Source organism: Eubalaena glacialis, chromosome 2 (genome assembly GCF_028564815.1).
Source record: "Eubalaena glacialis isolate mEubGla1 chromosome 2, mEubGla1.1.hap2.+ XY, whole genome shotgun sequence".
Classification (NCBI taxonomy): Eukaryota; Metazoa; Chordata; class Mammalia; order Artiodactyla; family Balaenidae; genus Eubalaena; species Eubalaena glacialis.
The window spans coordinates 117103182-117118575 of record NC_083717.1 but is presented as its reverse complement, the minus strand read 5'-3'; the positions used below and the strand labels follow the sequence as shown (position 1 = coordinate 117118575).

The 15394-nt window shown below is 41.2% G+C and overlaps 1 protein-coding gene across 1 annotated transcript in view; it reads right to left on the bottom strand.

Annotated features, from left to right (window-relative positions):
* RYR3 (ryanodine receptor 3) overlaps nt 1-15394 on the bottom strand; it is a 372240-nt gene that overhangs the window by 253819 nt on the left and 103027 nt on the right. The window contains exons 12-15 of the mRNA XM_061181456.1: nt 14674-14847; nt 10859-10980; nt 3879-4047; nt 2043-2178 (exon numbers count right to left, since the gene is read on the bottom strand). Coding sequence (XP_061037439.1) covers nt 2043-2178; nt 3879-4047; nt 10859-10980; nt 14674-14847 — 601 coding nt within the window. The remainder of the gene's footprint in view (nt 1-2042; nt 2179-3878; nt 4048-10858; nt 10981-14673; nt 14848-15394) is intronic.

The following is a 15394-nucleotide window of genomic DNA, read 5'->3' as shown; positions in this document are numbered from 1 at the left end:
TTCAATACTCCACCTGCTTAGCAACTAAAAAGAATAGAGTAACACTCTTCCCCTCCCAAGCCCTTTGATACAATCCTGTTTCTACATTTTGGAGAGTAAAAAATCTACCATTCACTCAAATATTTCCAGAGATTCTACTGTGTACCAGGCATCTGTCTACTTGCTGGGAATAAAGCAGTGGGAATGCAACAACAGATTCCCTGCCTTCATGAAACAGGAGAGACAATATACACACAAATTAATAAAATTACTTCAGATAGTGATAAGCAAGAAAATAATATCTGCTTGGTTACTGGCTTAAGAATTCAGTTTCCTCTAACGTTTTGTTAAATCTAGCTAGAGACCTGCTATTCTTCAGTGCTAAAGGAAGGCATCCAAATGAACACAACTGAAAAGGATGGTTAAACTAATAGGTAAGTAATAACAAAACATGAAACTCTAAAATATCTAAAACACATCAGTACATGACAGTGGTTCCCAAAGTGTATCCCTGGAGAGGAATGTCAGTATCACCTGAGAACTTGTTAAAAACACAATTTCTCTGGCCTTATCCCAGACCTACTGAACCAGAAACTCTGGGGATGGGGCCCAACATCTGTGTTTTAACCAGCCCTCCAGCTGATTCTGATGCTTGTTCATTATCTGAGGACCACTGGCAGGTGATACTGTAAAGGGAGAGAGAGAATATGCTGTCATTAGATTTCCACCAATCTAGACCAAGTAACCTTCCCTCCATAGGCCTGTACTGTAGATGCAACTCTGGAATAAGTCCATGTAAGTTGATTGGCTCCCAAGTAGCCTGTTCTTCATGCTGTTGGCTTTCAAAGACTGCAGGTTTGACAGATGTTTGTAAGGTATTTGGATAAGGAAATGTCTTCCTCAGGACCTCTGTTTTGTACCTCCAGAATTCAGTCTGAGCTCCTTTCCCACTTTTCGGGTTGGCCCCAGCAAGGGATTAACCTCGAGGCTCTGGGGTTAGGCTGTCTGGGCTCAAAACAGTTCCATCACTTAAAACATGTGTGACCTTGGATAAGTTATGAGCATTTCTGAGCATCCGTTTCTTCATCAATAAATTGGTAATAGTACCTACACCTCACAGTGTTGCTCTGTGGATCAAAAAGAGATATTCTACTGCCTGGCATACAGAACCCAACAAATGTTAGCTATTATTGTAATAATTACTACTGAGTTCGAGCCACATCACTACCAAATGTTAGAGCTGGAAGAGACTTTATGAGGTCACTAAATAAAGTGGCAATCTAATCAGCCTGACCCTTGACATGGAGAATGAGTCTAACCTGACTTCTCTGGCCTCCCCTCTGGCCTGCTCAGCTTTCCATGGACTTCCTCTCAATGGGACATTTACATCACAGCAAAGTACTAAAATGCTGCCATGTTATCATGGCTGAGCCATTACTGGTGGCCACCTTCTTGCAGAGGCTGATGCTGTCTTCCTCCTGCAGCCTGGCAGCCTGGGCCCATGTGATGGCATCAGTTACAGCAGGGCACCGGAAGGTCACCACACACTCATAGTTGTGAGAAGAAAGGCTGGATGCTGGAACATCCCTACTCTTTGCCTTTTTCTTTCCACCAAAGTGAAATAAGGAACAGGCCAAAGCAGCAGGAATCATGACTGCTCAACAAGTGGAGGGTGAAAGGGCACACAGTTGAAGAGGGTAACCATCCTCAAACTGCAGGTGTCAAAGGTCTAGAACTGGAGGGTACCTGAAACGTATTTTTGTCTTGCTCCCTCATTTTAAAGATGAAGAATTGAGGTTCGGGGAGTGTGACTGTTAAGGGTTTCACAGGTAGTTTCGGCAAAACTGATCACTATTTGCTTCTACTTGCTGACATCTTGCCGTCAGTTTGGAAAGTACAATCAACTACCAGTTAACAGAATGAATGGCTGGCTTAGAATCAAATGATTCAACAAAAGCTTCCAAAGAATGAGGCTGGATGACAGTCTTAGCTTGTCCCATGGAAATACCTACAGACCACCCTTGGCCACCTTCCCAGGGAGAGGGCTCTGGGTATGTACTTACCCAGCAATTTGTAGAGTAGGTTCAGAATTTCTTTCCAGGCCATCCCACTCTCCTCCCTGGCAATCCCTGCGAAGTGTGCTATGCTATTGTAGATATTCAAGCGATCAATGCAGTTTAACACAAGGGCCAACATCCCCTGTGAAGGTGAGTTGGGCAAAAAGTAAAAATACTTGATTAAGATCATGGGATCCCTTTTGTTCTTTCCTCTCCAATATCTTTCACCTTTTAAAGCTGATAATGTTAATATGCAAAGAGACCTTCATGGTGCCAGTTTGGATGTTGTTTTTTCCTCCCCAAAACAAAACATGCATTTTTATGCCTCAGAGGCCTAAATAGCACCCATTTGGGGAGTATCAGCAGTCTCCTCTGACGGGTTTGCTCCCCACGTGTTTAACTCAATCCAAGGACATACTGAGGAAGGGGGAGCATGAATGAGTCTCCCAGAAGCCTGCCCTGTGTCAGGTGTGAAATGATTCTGACTCACCCAGAAACAGCCCTGGATATAGGACCTATTTTTCTCTTAGATGCACAAGACATCTCCCCATCCCCTTGAAAAGAGGAGGAATTTAGAGACAATAAGACTAAAAGAGGATTTTAAACTACTTTTCAGCTAACTTACAATACTATGCCACCCAGTAAAAATATCGGTGCCCAGCTGTTCTTAAAGAGCAGGAGGGGGGCTTCCCTGGTGGCGCAGTGGTTGAGAATCTGCCTGCCAATGCAGGGGACACGGGTTCGAGCCCTGGTCTGGGAAGATCCCACACGCCGCAGAGCAGCTAGGCCCATGAGCCACAATTACTGAGCCTGCGCGTCTGGAGCCTGTGCTCCGCAACAAGAGAGGCCGCGACAGTGAGAGGCCCGCGCACCGCGATGAAGAGTGGCCCCCGCTTGCCGCAACTAGAGAAAGCCCTGGCACAGAAACGAAGACCCAACACAGCCATAAATAAATAAATAAATAATTAAATAGTCGCTTCTATTTAGAGCAGCGGTCCCCAACCTTTAAAAAAAAAAAAAAAAAAAGAGCAGGAGGGAGGTGTTAAGTGTAGTTTCAGCAGCCCTATAAGGCACACAGACTGTTCCCCCAGCCAAAGTCTGCTCACATCAGAAAGCTGGGTAGGGACGGGTCTACTTCCCACGCCATCAACTTTGGAAACGCCCAAGGGACGAGCCCTGTCCCCAGGAATGGGGGGCTGCAGGAATATGACCATGACCTTCAAATTAGTGCCAAATCATCACATCCAAGTTCAGAAAAGGCATGTGACTTGTCTAAGGACACACACAGCCAGGGATGGAGCCAGAACTAGGACCAGGGTCCCTAGAGGCCCAAGTTAGTATTTCCCCTATATCCGGGCCCCATCCCAAGTGACTTAGATGCTCAGGTTCGACTTGAGACATACCAGCATCTGTATGTCTCAAACCAGCTCCTCAGGCATTTCTGATGTGGTGGAACCTCGGCATCTGTATTTTTCCAACAAGTTTCCAAGGTAATTCTGACATCTCCCAAAATTTGGTGATCACAGCCAATGCCATACTCTCATAGCTGAGATTTATGGAAGATGAATTTTGGATACATAGGTGACACTGAGGCTTTAAATTAATCTGGTTTGAATGTGCCAATGTACAAGCACGACAATGTTCGCTGCTAATGTGATCAGGGGTGCCTACAGGGAAGGGCGGCTTCCAGTGAATCCTTTTCTTTCCAGCTTCCTCTCTCTCTTGTTCTCTGTCTCTTTCTTAAACACGTGCATGCATGGAGACAAAGCTAAATTGCAGTCATTGGGGGTACTTTAGCTCTGGACACAAAGAGAATCTCAGTTTCTAATGTTTTGGACTTACCTCTTCCTTGAAAAGATTCTGTCTGTTTTTGAGTGAGCGGAGCTTGTTCTGCTTGTCTTCATGCTGCATCTCCTCCTCTGGGGGCTGGAAGTAGGCGATCAAGTCGTGTAAGGTCTGCAGGACCTCTTCTATCGGCAGGCTGACAGGGGCTGCTGTGCGACTGTTTCCACTAAAACCACAAATATGGACACGGCTCAGGCAGTGGGTCCCCAGCAGGGCTCTGACAAGTGTCCACTAGGTCCTGGCTCTTCCCTGCCCCATGCTGGTCACACGGACTGCTGCCCGGGCTAGTCGCTGTACAGATGAACACAAATTGTAGTTTGCCGACAAACAGAGCAACGGGAGAGAATTTCTGATTCAATTTTAAAGCCCCTTCATAAATGAAGGGAAATGACCCTTGGCTGTCTGCCACCATTTTTCCTTTTTAAGTGGAAACACGTTTATAAATAATAAACTTATTAACCCGTAGCTCTTTTAGACTATCACACGTCCTTGGAATAGCTTAAGCATTGGCTGGAAGGGGCTTCATCAGCAGGTCTCTTCCCCCATCTACATCTTTGTCTTCTGTCTCTCTCCATGCATCTTTGTGATACCTCTGCATGTGTTTTTCTCTTCATGTTTGTGTGTGTGCAGGCACCCCATGTGTTCTGTGTGTGTGCTTCCCCACCCCATTTGTTGATGTCTCCCTTGCTCTCTGTATCTCTCTCTCCTTCCTCTGTGTGCCCTGCCTCTGTTTATCTGCCTCTCCCCCAGTGTCCCATCTCTCAACATCCTTCCTCTCTGTCTCAACAACTCCACCATCTCCCTCACTTTCTCTGTTGTGTTCCTCCCATCCTGTATGTGTGTCCGTCTGACTCCCTCTGTCATGATTTTCCAAACAAATCTTATAATTAAATCCTTTCAACACAGAGAGACCACAGACCTCCACAGATGACAAAATGACCCTTCGTTTTCCCATCTCCTTGAGAGGGGGACACCAGTGAGCCTTTCAGAGGCCAAGGCTAAGAAGAGGAAGGGGGAAATGGACCCAGCCCCCGTGGAACTGCATCTGTGGCCCCAGCAGAATGGGAACTGATACCATGTGTAAATAACATCAGGGTTTTTCCTTGGTGGTCGATTTCTAATGAGCTGTCCTTTCATTTACAGCAGATTTGCTTATATATCAGTCTGGACACATGCTAAGAAAAGACTGTGATCTAGGCCTAAAGCAAAGGCTGAAAACACTCAGGTTATGAGGTAACGATAATTCCATTTTTGTATAAAGATGCCAAGTGCACACAGTGAGAGAAGAGTGAATTACAGGCAGGAGGTATTTCTCTGCAGTGTGTCCTCTGGCCCATGGCAGGTGCTCAGGAAGTGGTTATTAATGACTCTCTGGGACATTATTGGACACAGAGACAGTGAGGAAGATAATCCCATGTGGATATGAGGTGAAGGTTTGGGAACAAAAACCCAATCAGAAATGACTCCCCAATTCTAGATTCAGTGAAAGATGAATTCATTTTCCTCAATATTTCTGGTCTAGTTGCAGAGTTTGTTTTTCTCTCTCCCTCTCTTTTTTTTTTTTTTTTAATATTTTGCATTTACTGGAGATACTCATGCCAGTTAAGAGAAAAGTGTTTGTTTCTTCATGTGATAAGAAATGAGGATGAAAGAAGAGGTTTGTAGGCATTTCTGTAGCTTGATGGGGCAGCACATTGCTACACAGAGGGTTGGAAAGCCCAGGGACTCAGGCATAAAAAAGAATGAACTTCTGCCATTTACACCAATGTGGATGGACCTAGAGAATATTATGCTGAGTGAAACAAGTCAGAGAGAGAAAGACAAATATTGTATGATATCACTTATATATGGAATCTAAAAGATAATACAAATGAATGTATATGCAAAACAGACTCACAGATACAGAAAACAAACTTGTGGTTAACCAAGGGGAGAGGGAAGTGGGGAGGAACAAAATAGGGGTATGGGATTAACAGACAAACTATTATGTATAAAATACCTAAGCAAGAAGGATATATTGTATAGCACAGGGAAATATAGCCATTATCTTGTGATAACTTATAATGAAGCGTAATCTGCAAAAATACTGAATCACTATGCTGTACACCTGAAACTAATATAATATTGTAAACCAACTATACTTCAATTTCAAAGAAGAGAAACACTTGGGGAAAACTAAAAAAAAAAAAAAAAAGAAAAAAAAGGGAGATGTTTTATAATTATAAGAGTCAATTTTGGGGGAAGATATACCTATTATAAACATAAAGCACCCAACAACAGAGACCAAAATGTGTGAAGCAAAAATTCACAGAATTGAGGGAGAAACAGACAATTCAACAATAATAGACTTCAATTACATTTTCAAGCAGGTAATGTAATAAGCTATATAAATAAAGGATGAGACCACATCATTATCTCAATAGACAAAAAGAATTTGACAAAATCTAACACTCATTCAAGATAAAAAGCTCTTAGCAAACTAGGAACAGAGGAGAACTTCCTCAACCTGATAAAGGGCATCTACAAAAACCCTGTAGTTAACATGATACTTAATGGTCCAGGACCAAATGTTTTCCCACTAGTTCAGGAACAAGACAAGGATGTCTGTTCTCTCTACTTTATTCCACATTGCAGTGGATCTTCCATCCAGCGCAATCATGCAAAATAAAATAAAATAGAAATAGAAATAAAGGGCATTCTTATTGGAAAGGAAAAAAAAAAACTTTTTATTCCCAGATGACATGATCCTGTATGTAGAAAATTCTAAAGAATCCACACCAAAAATTACCCCCGGTAGATTAAAAAATTTCATCTAAGTCATAGGATACATGATTGATCTATACAGCAGTATTTATAGACACCAGCAGTGGACAATCTGAAATGAAATTAAGAAAACATTTCCATTTGTAGTTGCGTCAAAAATAAAGACTTAGGAATAAATTTTACAAAAGAAGTGAAAGATTTATACACTGAAAACTGTAATATCTTGCTGAAAGGAATCCAAGAAGAATAAATAAATGGACAGACATTCTATGTTTATGGATTGAAAGATTCATTATTAAGACAAAAATTTCCTGAAACTGACCTATAGATCCAATGCAATATCTATCAAAATCCTAGCAGACTTTCTTACAGAAATTGACAAATTCACCCTAAAATTTCTATGGGAATGCAAAGGACCTAGAAGAGGCAAAATAATTTTGAGAAAAAGTACAAAATTGTAGGAGGACTCACTCTACCTGATTTTAATACTTACTATAAAGCTACATTAAGGAAGACAGTGTTGTATTATCATATACATGTTTTAGCATGTGACATGAGTATACCTGTATGTGTGTATCTCTCTCTCTCTATATATATATATGTATACACACACACACACACGTTCATGTATATATATACGTATATACCTTTATGTGTACATATGTGTGTATGATTTATATATATATATGTGTATATATATAAAACACATACACAGAAATACTCTTCAGCAATAGAAAGGAACAGAACACCATTATGTACTGCAACAGGGATGAACCTCAGAAATGTAATGCCAAATGAAAAGGCCAGATTCAAAAGATCATATATTGTGTGACTCATCAATTTAATGCATTAAAATGTGAGAGAAATAGATGATTGGTTGCCTAAGGCTGGGGGTGGCAACTAGTATAAATTGCAACGGGCATAAGAAGCCTTTTGGGGTGATGAAAATGTTCTAAAACTGAATTGTGGCAATGGCTGTACGGCTCCGTAAATTTATTAAAATTCATTGAGTTGTACACTTAAAAGGATGAATTTTATGATATGTGAATTATAACCCAATAAAGCTGTTTAAAAATAATTTTCCCATTGTTTGGCATGTAACTTGCACTGAATTTTTGAAAATAACGGCTTTATTGAAATATAATTCACATATCATACAGTCATCTATTTAAAGGGTACAATTTAATGGTTTAATGGTTTTTAGTATATTTACAGAGTTGTGCAACTTTATTCTAAATCAACTGTAGAATTTTTCCTCAGCTTTCCCCCAAATCCCACACCCATTAGTAGTCATTCCTCTTTTCACCTGCTGCCACCCCAGCCCTAGGCAACCACAAATCTATTTTCTGTCTCTACAGATTTGCCTCTTCTGGATATTTCATATAAATGCAATAATACAATATGTGTTCTTTTGTGACTGGCTTCTTTCACTGAGCATAATGTTTTTAAGGTTCATTTATGTTGTAGTGTATATCAGTACTTCATTCCTTTTTATGGACATATAATATTCCATTGTGTGGATATAGCACCTTTTATTTATTCATTCATCACCTGATAGATGTTTAGGTTGTTTCCACTTTGGGGCTATTATGAGTAATGCTGCTTTGAACATTTGTGTACAAGTTTTTGTGTGTGCGTATGTTTCATATCTCTTGGGCGTATACCTAGGAATGAAATTTTTGAGTCACACGGTAACTCTATGTTTAACATTTTGAGGAATTCCCGGGCTGTATTCCAAAGTGGCTGCAACATTTTACATTCCCACCAGCAGTGTATGAAGGTTCCAATTTCTCCACATCCTATCCCACACTTCTAATTGACAGTCTTTTTGATTATAGCCATCCTAGTGAGAATAAAGTGTTATATCACCATGGTTCTGATTTGCATTTTTCTGATAGCTGATGGTATTGAACATCTTCTCATGTGCCTATTGGCCATTTATATATCTTCTTTGGAGAAATGTCTATCCTTCACCCATTTTTAAATTGGTTCCATTTGTCTTCTTAATGCTGAGTTGTGAGTATTCTTTATTCTAGATACAAATCCCTTATCAGATCTATGATTCACAAATATTCTCTGCCATATCATGGGTTGTTTTTTCACTTTCTTAATGGTGCCCTTCACAGCAAAAAAGCTTTTAATTTTGATAAAGTCCAATCTATCTACGTTTTCTTCTGTAGGTTTTGTTTTTGGTACCATATTGAAGAAACCATTGCCTAATTCAAGGTCATGCTGATTTAAGCCTATGTTTTCTCCTCCAGGTTTTATAGTTTAAGGTCTTACAATTAGGTCTTTAATATATTTTGAATTAATTTTTGTATATGTGTGAGGTAGGGGCCCCTGACTTAAGAAAGATATAAGGGCAGAGGCTGAGAGAATTGAGGGCCAGACTAATAAAACCATCCACTCCCTATGGTGATGGTTGTGGTCATAGCCCAGACTATATGAAACCTTCATGTGTACATGTAGCTAATTTTTTCTGCCCATACCAAGCCATTCATTCTTAGGCTCTTTCTTTGAAGAAGGAGAACAGTCTGGATGTAATGCAGAATAAAAAGGAGGAAATATTTTGCTCAAGGTTCACAGAAAACCAGTGGCAGAGCCAAAAGCAGACAAAAGATCATAGACTTGCAGGTCTCAGTCCCATCCTGTAGCAGGAATACCCCTATTGTCTACTTGCCTTCCTTCAATTTAGTATCAGGACCCCTGAGTTGTACATAGCCAACCAACCAGAGGTGATATTTCTCAGCCTTCCTTCAGCTAGATGTGGCCGTGTTACTACTGTTAGCCAATAGAACGCAAGATAAGGTGATCTAATTTTGGGTTGTATCTTTTAAAAAAAGAAATGGCTTGCGCTCTACTTCCTCTCTCTTCCCATCTTTTCAGGACGGACCTTAGACATGGTACTAGTAAGCTATTTTTAATCACATGGATGAAGAATACATACCAGCACAGTTGGTTCTCAACTGTGGCTGAATATAAGAATTATCTGGGGAGCGCTAATAAAAAGCTGGTGTTTGGATCCCACCCCAGAGACTCTGATGCAATTGTTTGGAGATGCCACCTGGGCATCAGGGTGTTAAAAGCTTCCCAGGTGAATCTAATATCTGGCCAAGGTTAAGACCTTTACTCCAGGGCAGTGGTTTGTAAACTTAGCAAGCATCAGCATCAACTGGAGGGCCCATTAAAACTCAGTTTTTCTGAGGTACCACTCCTAGATGTCTGATTCAGTAGGTCTGTCGGGGATAAAACCCAAGAATTTGTATTTTTAACAAGTTCCCAGGTGATGCTGCCGGGCTGGTCCAGGGACATACTTTAAGAACCTGTAGGAGATCTCAAAGCAGCAAGACAGAAGAAAACTGAGCCCCAGTAGCAGCATGGTCTGTTTTCCCCAAACCACTTGCCTCCCCTATACTACTATTACTTGAAAAAGAAATAAAAGTTTATTCTGAACCACAATGGCAGCTTAGCCTGTATCCTAACTAACACACATCCCTTGGATCACAGTGATTCCACAGGAAGGAAAATAAAGGTATAAAAATTTTTTCTCACTTCATGCAAATTCACACACGCAATTGAAACCCTCTAGGCTTTAGAGATTTTCCTATGAGAGAAGGATGGCTTGCAACACTGCACTGTTTACAACAGAATCCATTCTTCGTGGTAATTGGTGAACACAATCCACAGAGTTCTGTTTGGGCAGCACTGTTGAGGCTGGAGGAATTATGATCCAAGCAGGTTAAGTTACTTTCTCCATTTAAGTCCCAGCCATAGGTGGGTAACCCAAGCCTTCCATGCAAATCTCCTTGGAACCAAACCACAGCAACAATTCTGAATGATGTAGAAAGCCTTTCTAAATAGCACAGAGGGTGTGGATCCATTACTCCTCTCTCCTCCCCTCTTCGCGCGCTAATACAAATGGGACTTAAAGCACTCCAGCTCTCTCCACTTAATTTTCACGAGAAGACCTTGGGTGTTTGTGACACCAACCTGAATAACTAATGCGGCTTGGGCATCTGTTGGGCCAAGAGTGAAGCTGGGAGGAGCTTACCTACTGGGAAATAAGTTTCAATCCCAAGCTCTTTCTCGCAAAACTCTTTGCTGGTGCACACTTATTTCCTGAAAATTCATAGTATTAAAAGGGGGTGGTTGGTGGGATTGGATGGCCACAAAATAGAAACTGACGAGCAGAGAAAGGGAAGGAGCTCACCTACCTTACAAACTGGCTGAATAAAGCGGTCGTGTTCCGGATGATCCGGGCAGCCTGGGACTCCTCATGCTGGCATCTCTGTAGTGTTAACCCGTCATCCATGTGGCCTTCCTGATGGAGTATGACCTACCCCAGAGCCAAGGACACCAGGTCCAGGTTACACAGCTGGAGAGTCAATGTTTCTGGCAGTATTTCCCTCATCCCTTGTACTCCTTCTCCCCAGCCAAGTTCCCCCCGGGCCCATTTTGAAAGTGGGACATTAAAAAAGTTATTTTCCCCATACTCCCTATTGCTGACGTATGACTCATTCCTGAGACACGGTGCTTTGATGAAAATGAAACTTTATGTGCCACTGTGATGCGAGTTACAATAAATTCCTTGGGCCTAGATGGCCCATTTGAAAGGGTGAAAACATATTTTATGATAGATTTCTCTCTTAAAATGAACTCAAAACCTTATCCTTGGAGATGAGAAAAATCACTTTGTTCAGGCCTTTTCCTGCAGAGATAAACCAAGGAAGAAGAAAGACAAGTTAAAATAAAACCCTCTAAAACCCTCTACTGGGATCAGGCATGGCTTTCTCTCCTGAATGACAGCTACACTGAGTTAGCTGACTGTAGAACTGGGGAAGCAGCTCGAGATGGTAGTTTGCTTCTCATGGAGGCTAGAGAGGGGGTTTGAAATCCTGGGCTTGGGTATCAGCTGACCTGAGTTCTAATCCTGCTAGGCCACATCCCAGCTGTGTGACCTTGGGCAAATCTCTGCTGACTTCACCATCTGCAGGTGGACTTAGAGGGTTATTTAGAGGATTAGATGATTTACATGTAAGTCATTTAGCATATTTCCTAGAATATAAAAGGTACTCGATGCATATTTGTTTAAGGGGAAATATATTACTGATCTCAGATCAGTTGTCTGGAAGCTAATATACTTATTGCTCACCAGTGACATCACGATAGAATTTTTGGGTGGGGCTAGCATCTTTTGGCGTGGAGGTCAGCTGTTTTTTTCTCTAGAAGGGCCAAATATATACTGTTATTAACTGGGATGGTTTGACTCTGGTTCAAGTCAGGGTCAAATCCTGATTCAAGTTCCTGGCATGGTTTCCTCTGGATGGTGAGTAAGTGAGGGGAGGCCATTTGTATGTCCTGGGGAAGGGGGATGGGGGTCAGTCAGTCTCTATGACAATTAAATATGTGGCTCCAAAAAATATCCTTAGAATAAGGATTTTTGGTATCTCAGTTTTAGCACAAAGAAACAACTTATTTTCCTTTCCATGTGAAAATCTCTTCCTTATTTTATGTTCTTCTGAAAGCATATCCTGATTTAATGAATTCACACAGGAAGCAGAATGCTGGCTTGTACAAGTTTATGTTCATTTTCGAAAAAAGACCTTGCATGCCATCTATATACTGTAGCTTAAGCATTAGCAAAGGATGCCCTTACTATTGGCTTCACCAACTCTTTCAAAACATTACTTTGTCCGAACTTCCCAGCAACTGCTTACCAATGTTGCATTTAGATTTGGCAATACATCTCACTAGGTTTACTCTGGCCTCAGTCCCAGCTTTTGGGTCAGTCCCTAAAGACCTTAGGTTTTGCTTGTTCAGATAACACATTCAAACCAGCCAACCAAACAAGAAAGTAATGAGAAATGGGGGAATGCAGCTGTTACAATGTTGTTATTATGTATCCTGTTGATCACTGCAGCTCAGGTCCTAAGGTCCTTTTTCTCTCCAAGGAATTCCATAACCCAAGAGAAGAGAGCAGAAGCCCAAGATGGAAAGAAGGTACTTCCTTTAAGGTGAAGTATCATTCGTCAGGTTTTTCACTGTGTCTGTTTCCCATTGGTTTTTCTAAATTCCCATTTTGTTTCATAAAATGCTTAACACAGATTGGACATTCTTTGTATTTATAGAGGGGAACTTAACTGGCTCCTCACGAAATGGAGCTGGGCAGCCCTATCAAGGGCTGAGCATTATGGCACCATTTAGAGAGAGTTTCTGGAAGCATCTCCCAAATTCACATGCACATTCCAGCAATTAAATGGACCTCTGGACTATGGCCAGAAGAAAAAGTCAGGGGTAGGCACAGTAAATCAACACCGTAAACTGGGATCTCTCCTAGCTGACAGGGTCCTTCGACTGTGTCCCCACCCACACAGAATTACAGCCAAGATCCACAAATTCTACTTTCTTAAATGTCATTCTTATCTTAGTAGGTATGAAAAATTGTGGAAACTCTAGATGATATTATCATACTCTTTAGAGGATTTAATTTTCTTCTCACTGGCTGTTAGGGTAGATGATGGGCCTTTGGCATCGATTTTCAATTTGCCCTTATTTCCAGGGTGTAGCCCTTACTCCTGGGTTAGAGCCGTTTTGATTTTCAGGTGAAAACCTACTGTGTTTCCAGGGGCAATTCCAGCTTGAGGGACTTTGATTCCCCACCTCTGTCTCCTAGTACTGTCATACTGTCCACATCTCTGCTTTGCTCTTCTCCACCATAGCTGGCACTTTCTGTTCACTATCTTAGCTTCATACTCTATCCACAGTCAGCTTAAGATGCTAGGGGAAACTGCATATAGAATTTCAGGTTCATGTTTCTATAGTTTCCTCCACTGGGGAATGTGGCCCCTCAAGTCCCAGAAACCTCGGCTGACCTTATCACAAACATGTCTCCCCAGCCCAGTGAAACTAACAGAAGACCCCACTCCTTGTGCTGCAACTCAGCAAAATGCTGAGGGGAAAGTGGTGATAAAGGAGGAACTCACCTTAATGCACTTACATTCTATTTGGGATCTTTAGTACCCATGTCCTGGGTGCCTTGCTTCTGGAAGCCTTCAAATGGTTTGTTTCTGGGTTTAATCCAGCCTTTATAATTGTTGGCAGAGGAAGGGCTGGGTTCATACAAGCTAGTCTTTGTGGCCTCTTACTTATTCTTTTTTCTATCTCCTCTTTGTAATTTTATTTTCCCTTTCTGGATATTTTCCTGGTATGCTTTACTTTATACAAAAATAAGCTATTTATTACCTTATGGTTTCCTCCCAACCTCCTTTCTTACAATAACCAGCATTCTGGGAAACTGTTCATCACCTCCACATTAGGCTGACATATACAAAACATAGTGTACAGTGCTTCCTAGAACCTAATTATGGGACTCCTTGACTACCCAAACCCATGTTAGGTTAACGGTTTTCAAAAAAAAAAAAAAAAAAAAAGTATCATGCCTGGAGCATCTATTTTCTGGTTCCTATCAAAAGAAACCCTATTATGGCAATTGACTTTCTGGAAAAAAGATGTTGTGTGTATCCAAGCCAGATTTCCCACTGTAGCAGGCTGTGACAGACCACTCAGATTTGGATTCATTCTCTGTGAATACAGTATCATTCCACGGTATCTCATCTTTCTGCACGTTGGTTCCCGTGCGCTTGTTATCATGCAATCTGCGTTTTTCGTTGTAGAGATTCTATTTAGTCTGTATATTATGAAAACTGCACAATAACTCAATTATCCACTTAAATGAAAGGAGCAATGATGTGGATAATCCCAAAACAGCATACCACCAAAAGTCATTTAGTTCAGGTTTTAGAGCACATGGAATATATTCTACCCTCTCTTCACAGATTTGTCATCTATGTAGCTCTTTTCTTCCCCCACTGAATATGAGGTCAGAGTAACCACATTAGGCTACACAATCTGTCACAGAAATAACTCTTCAGAATAGTAAGAACAGTAAGAAGTAAACATACATTATATTCACCTGATTCTCACAATCACTTCTCTTGCCTAGTTGCTTCCAGCCTTTCTAACCCCTCACCTTTCTTTTCAGAGGCCCCAGGCGGGATGTCTTGGCATCTTGTGCTTTGTAGGTCACCCACAGACCACTGGCTATATGTTGGACAAAGCAGACAGAGTCTCCGTACTTGATTTCTGGGACTCCCATGCCCTCTATATCTCGCTTGTGACTGGAATCCAGTTTCTCCTTGATTTCCTATTTCACAGAAAATGAAACAAAGGTAGGCATGTCTGATTAAATAGAAATGCAATGTATAAAGCAAGTCACCTGTGCAGAATTTGTAAGCCAGGGAACCGATTACCAGGACAATCATGATGTGCCTGTCCAAGCCAGGACCGCAGAAAGGCTTGCTTCCTTTATCTGCTGCTAACTGTAAAATCAATGGATTTCAAGTTTTGGCTACTTTAGTGATTATTTAATCACTCTTTGGTTCTGGTTTTATATAATTCTCCAGTATATTTTCTACTTTCTTCATCCCGACTTAGATACCTTAATAACTAACCCTTTACTGGCCAAATAACTTATTTTCAGCAAATTGTATCTTACATGATTTTAATGGTTATGTTATATAAATGCCCTGACTCAAAGCTTTAAATATATCCGTTAAAATAATGTAAGTATCGAGACAGAACCAAGATGGTGGAGTAGAAGGACGTGCTCTCACTCCCTCTTGCGAGAACACCAGAATCACAACTAGCTGCTGGACAATCATTGACAGGAAGACACTGTAACTCACCAAAAA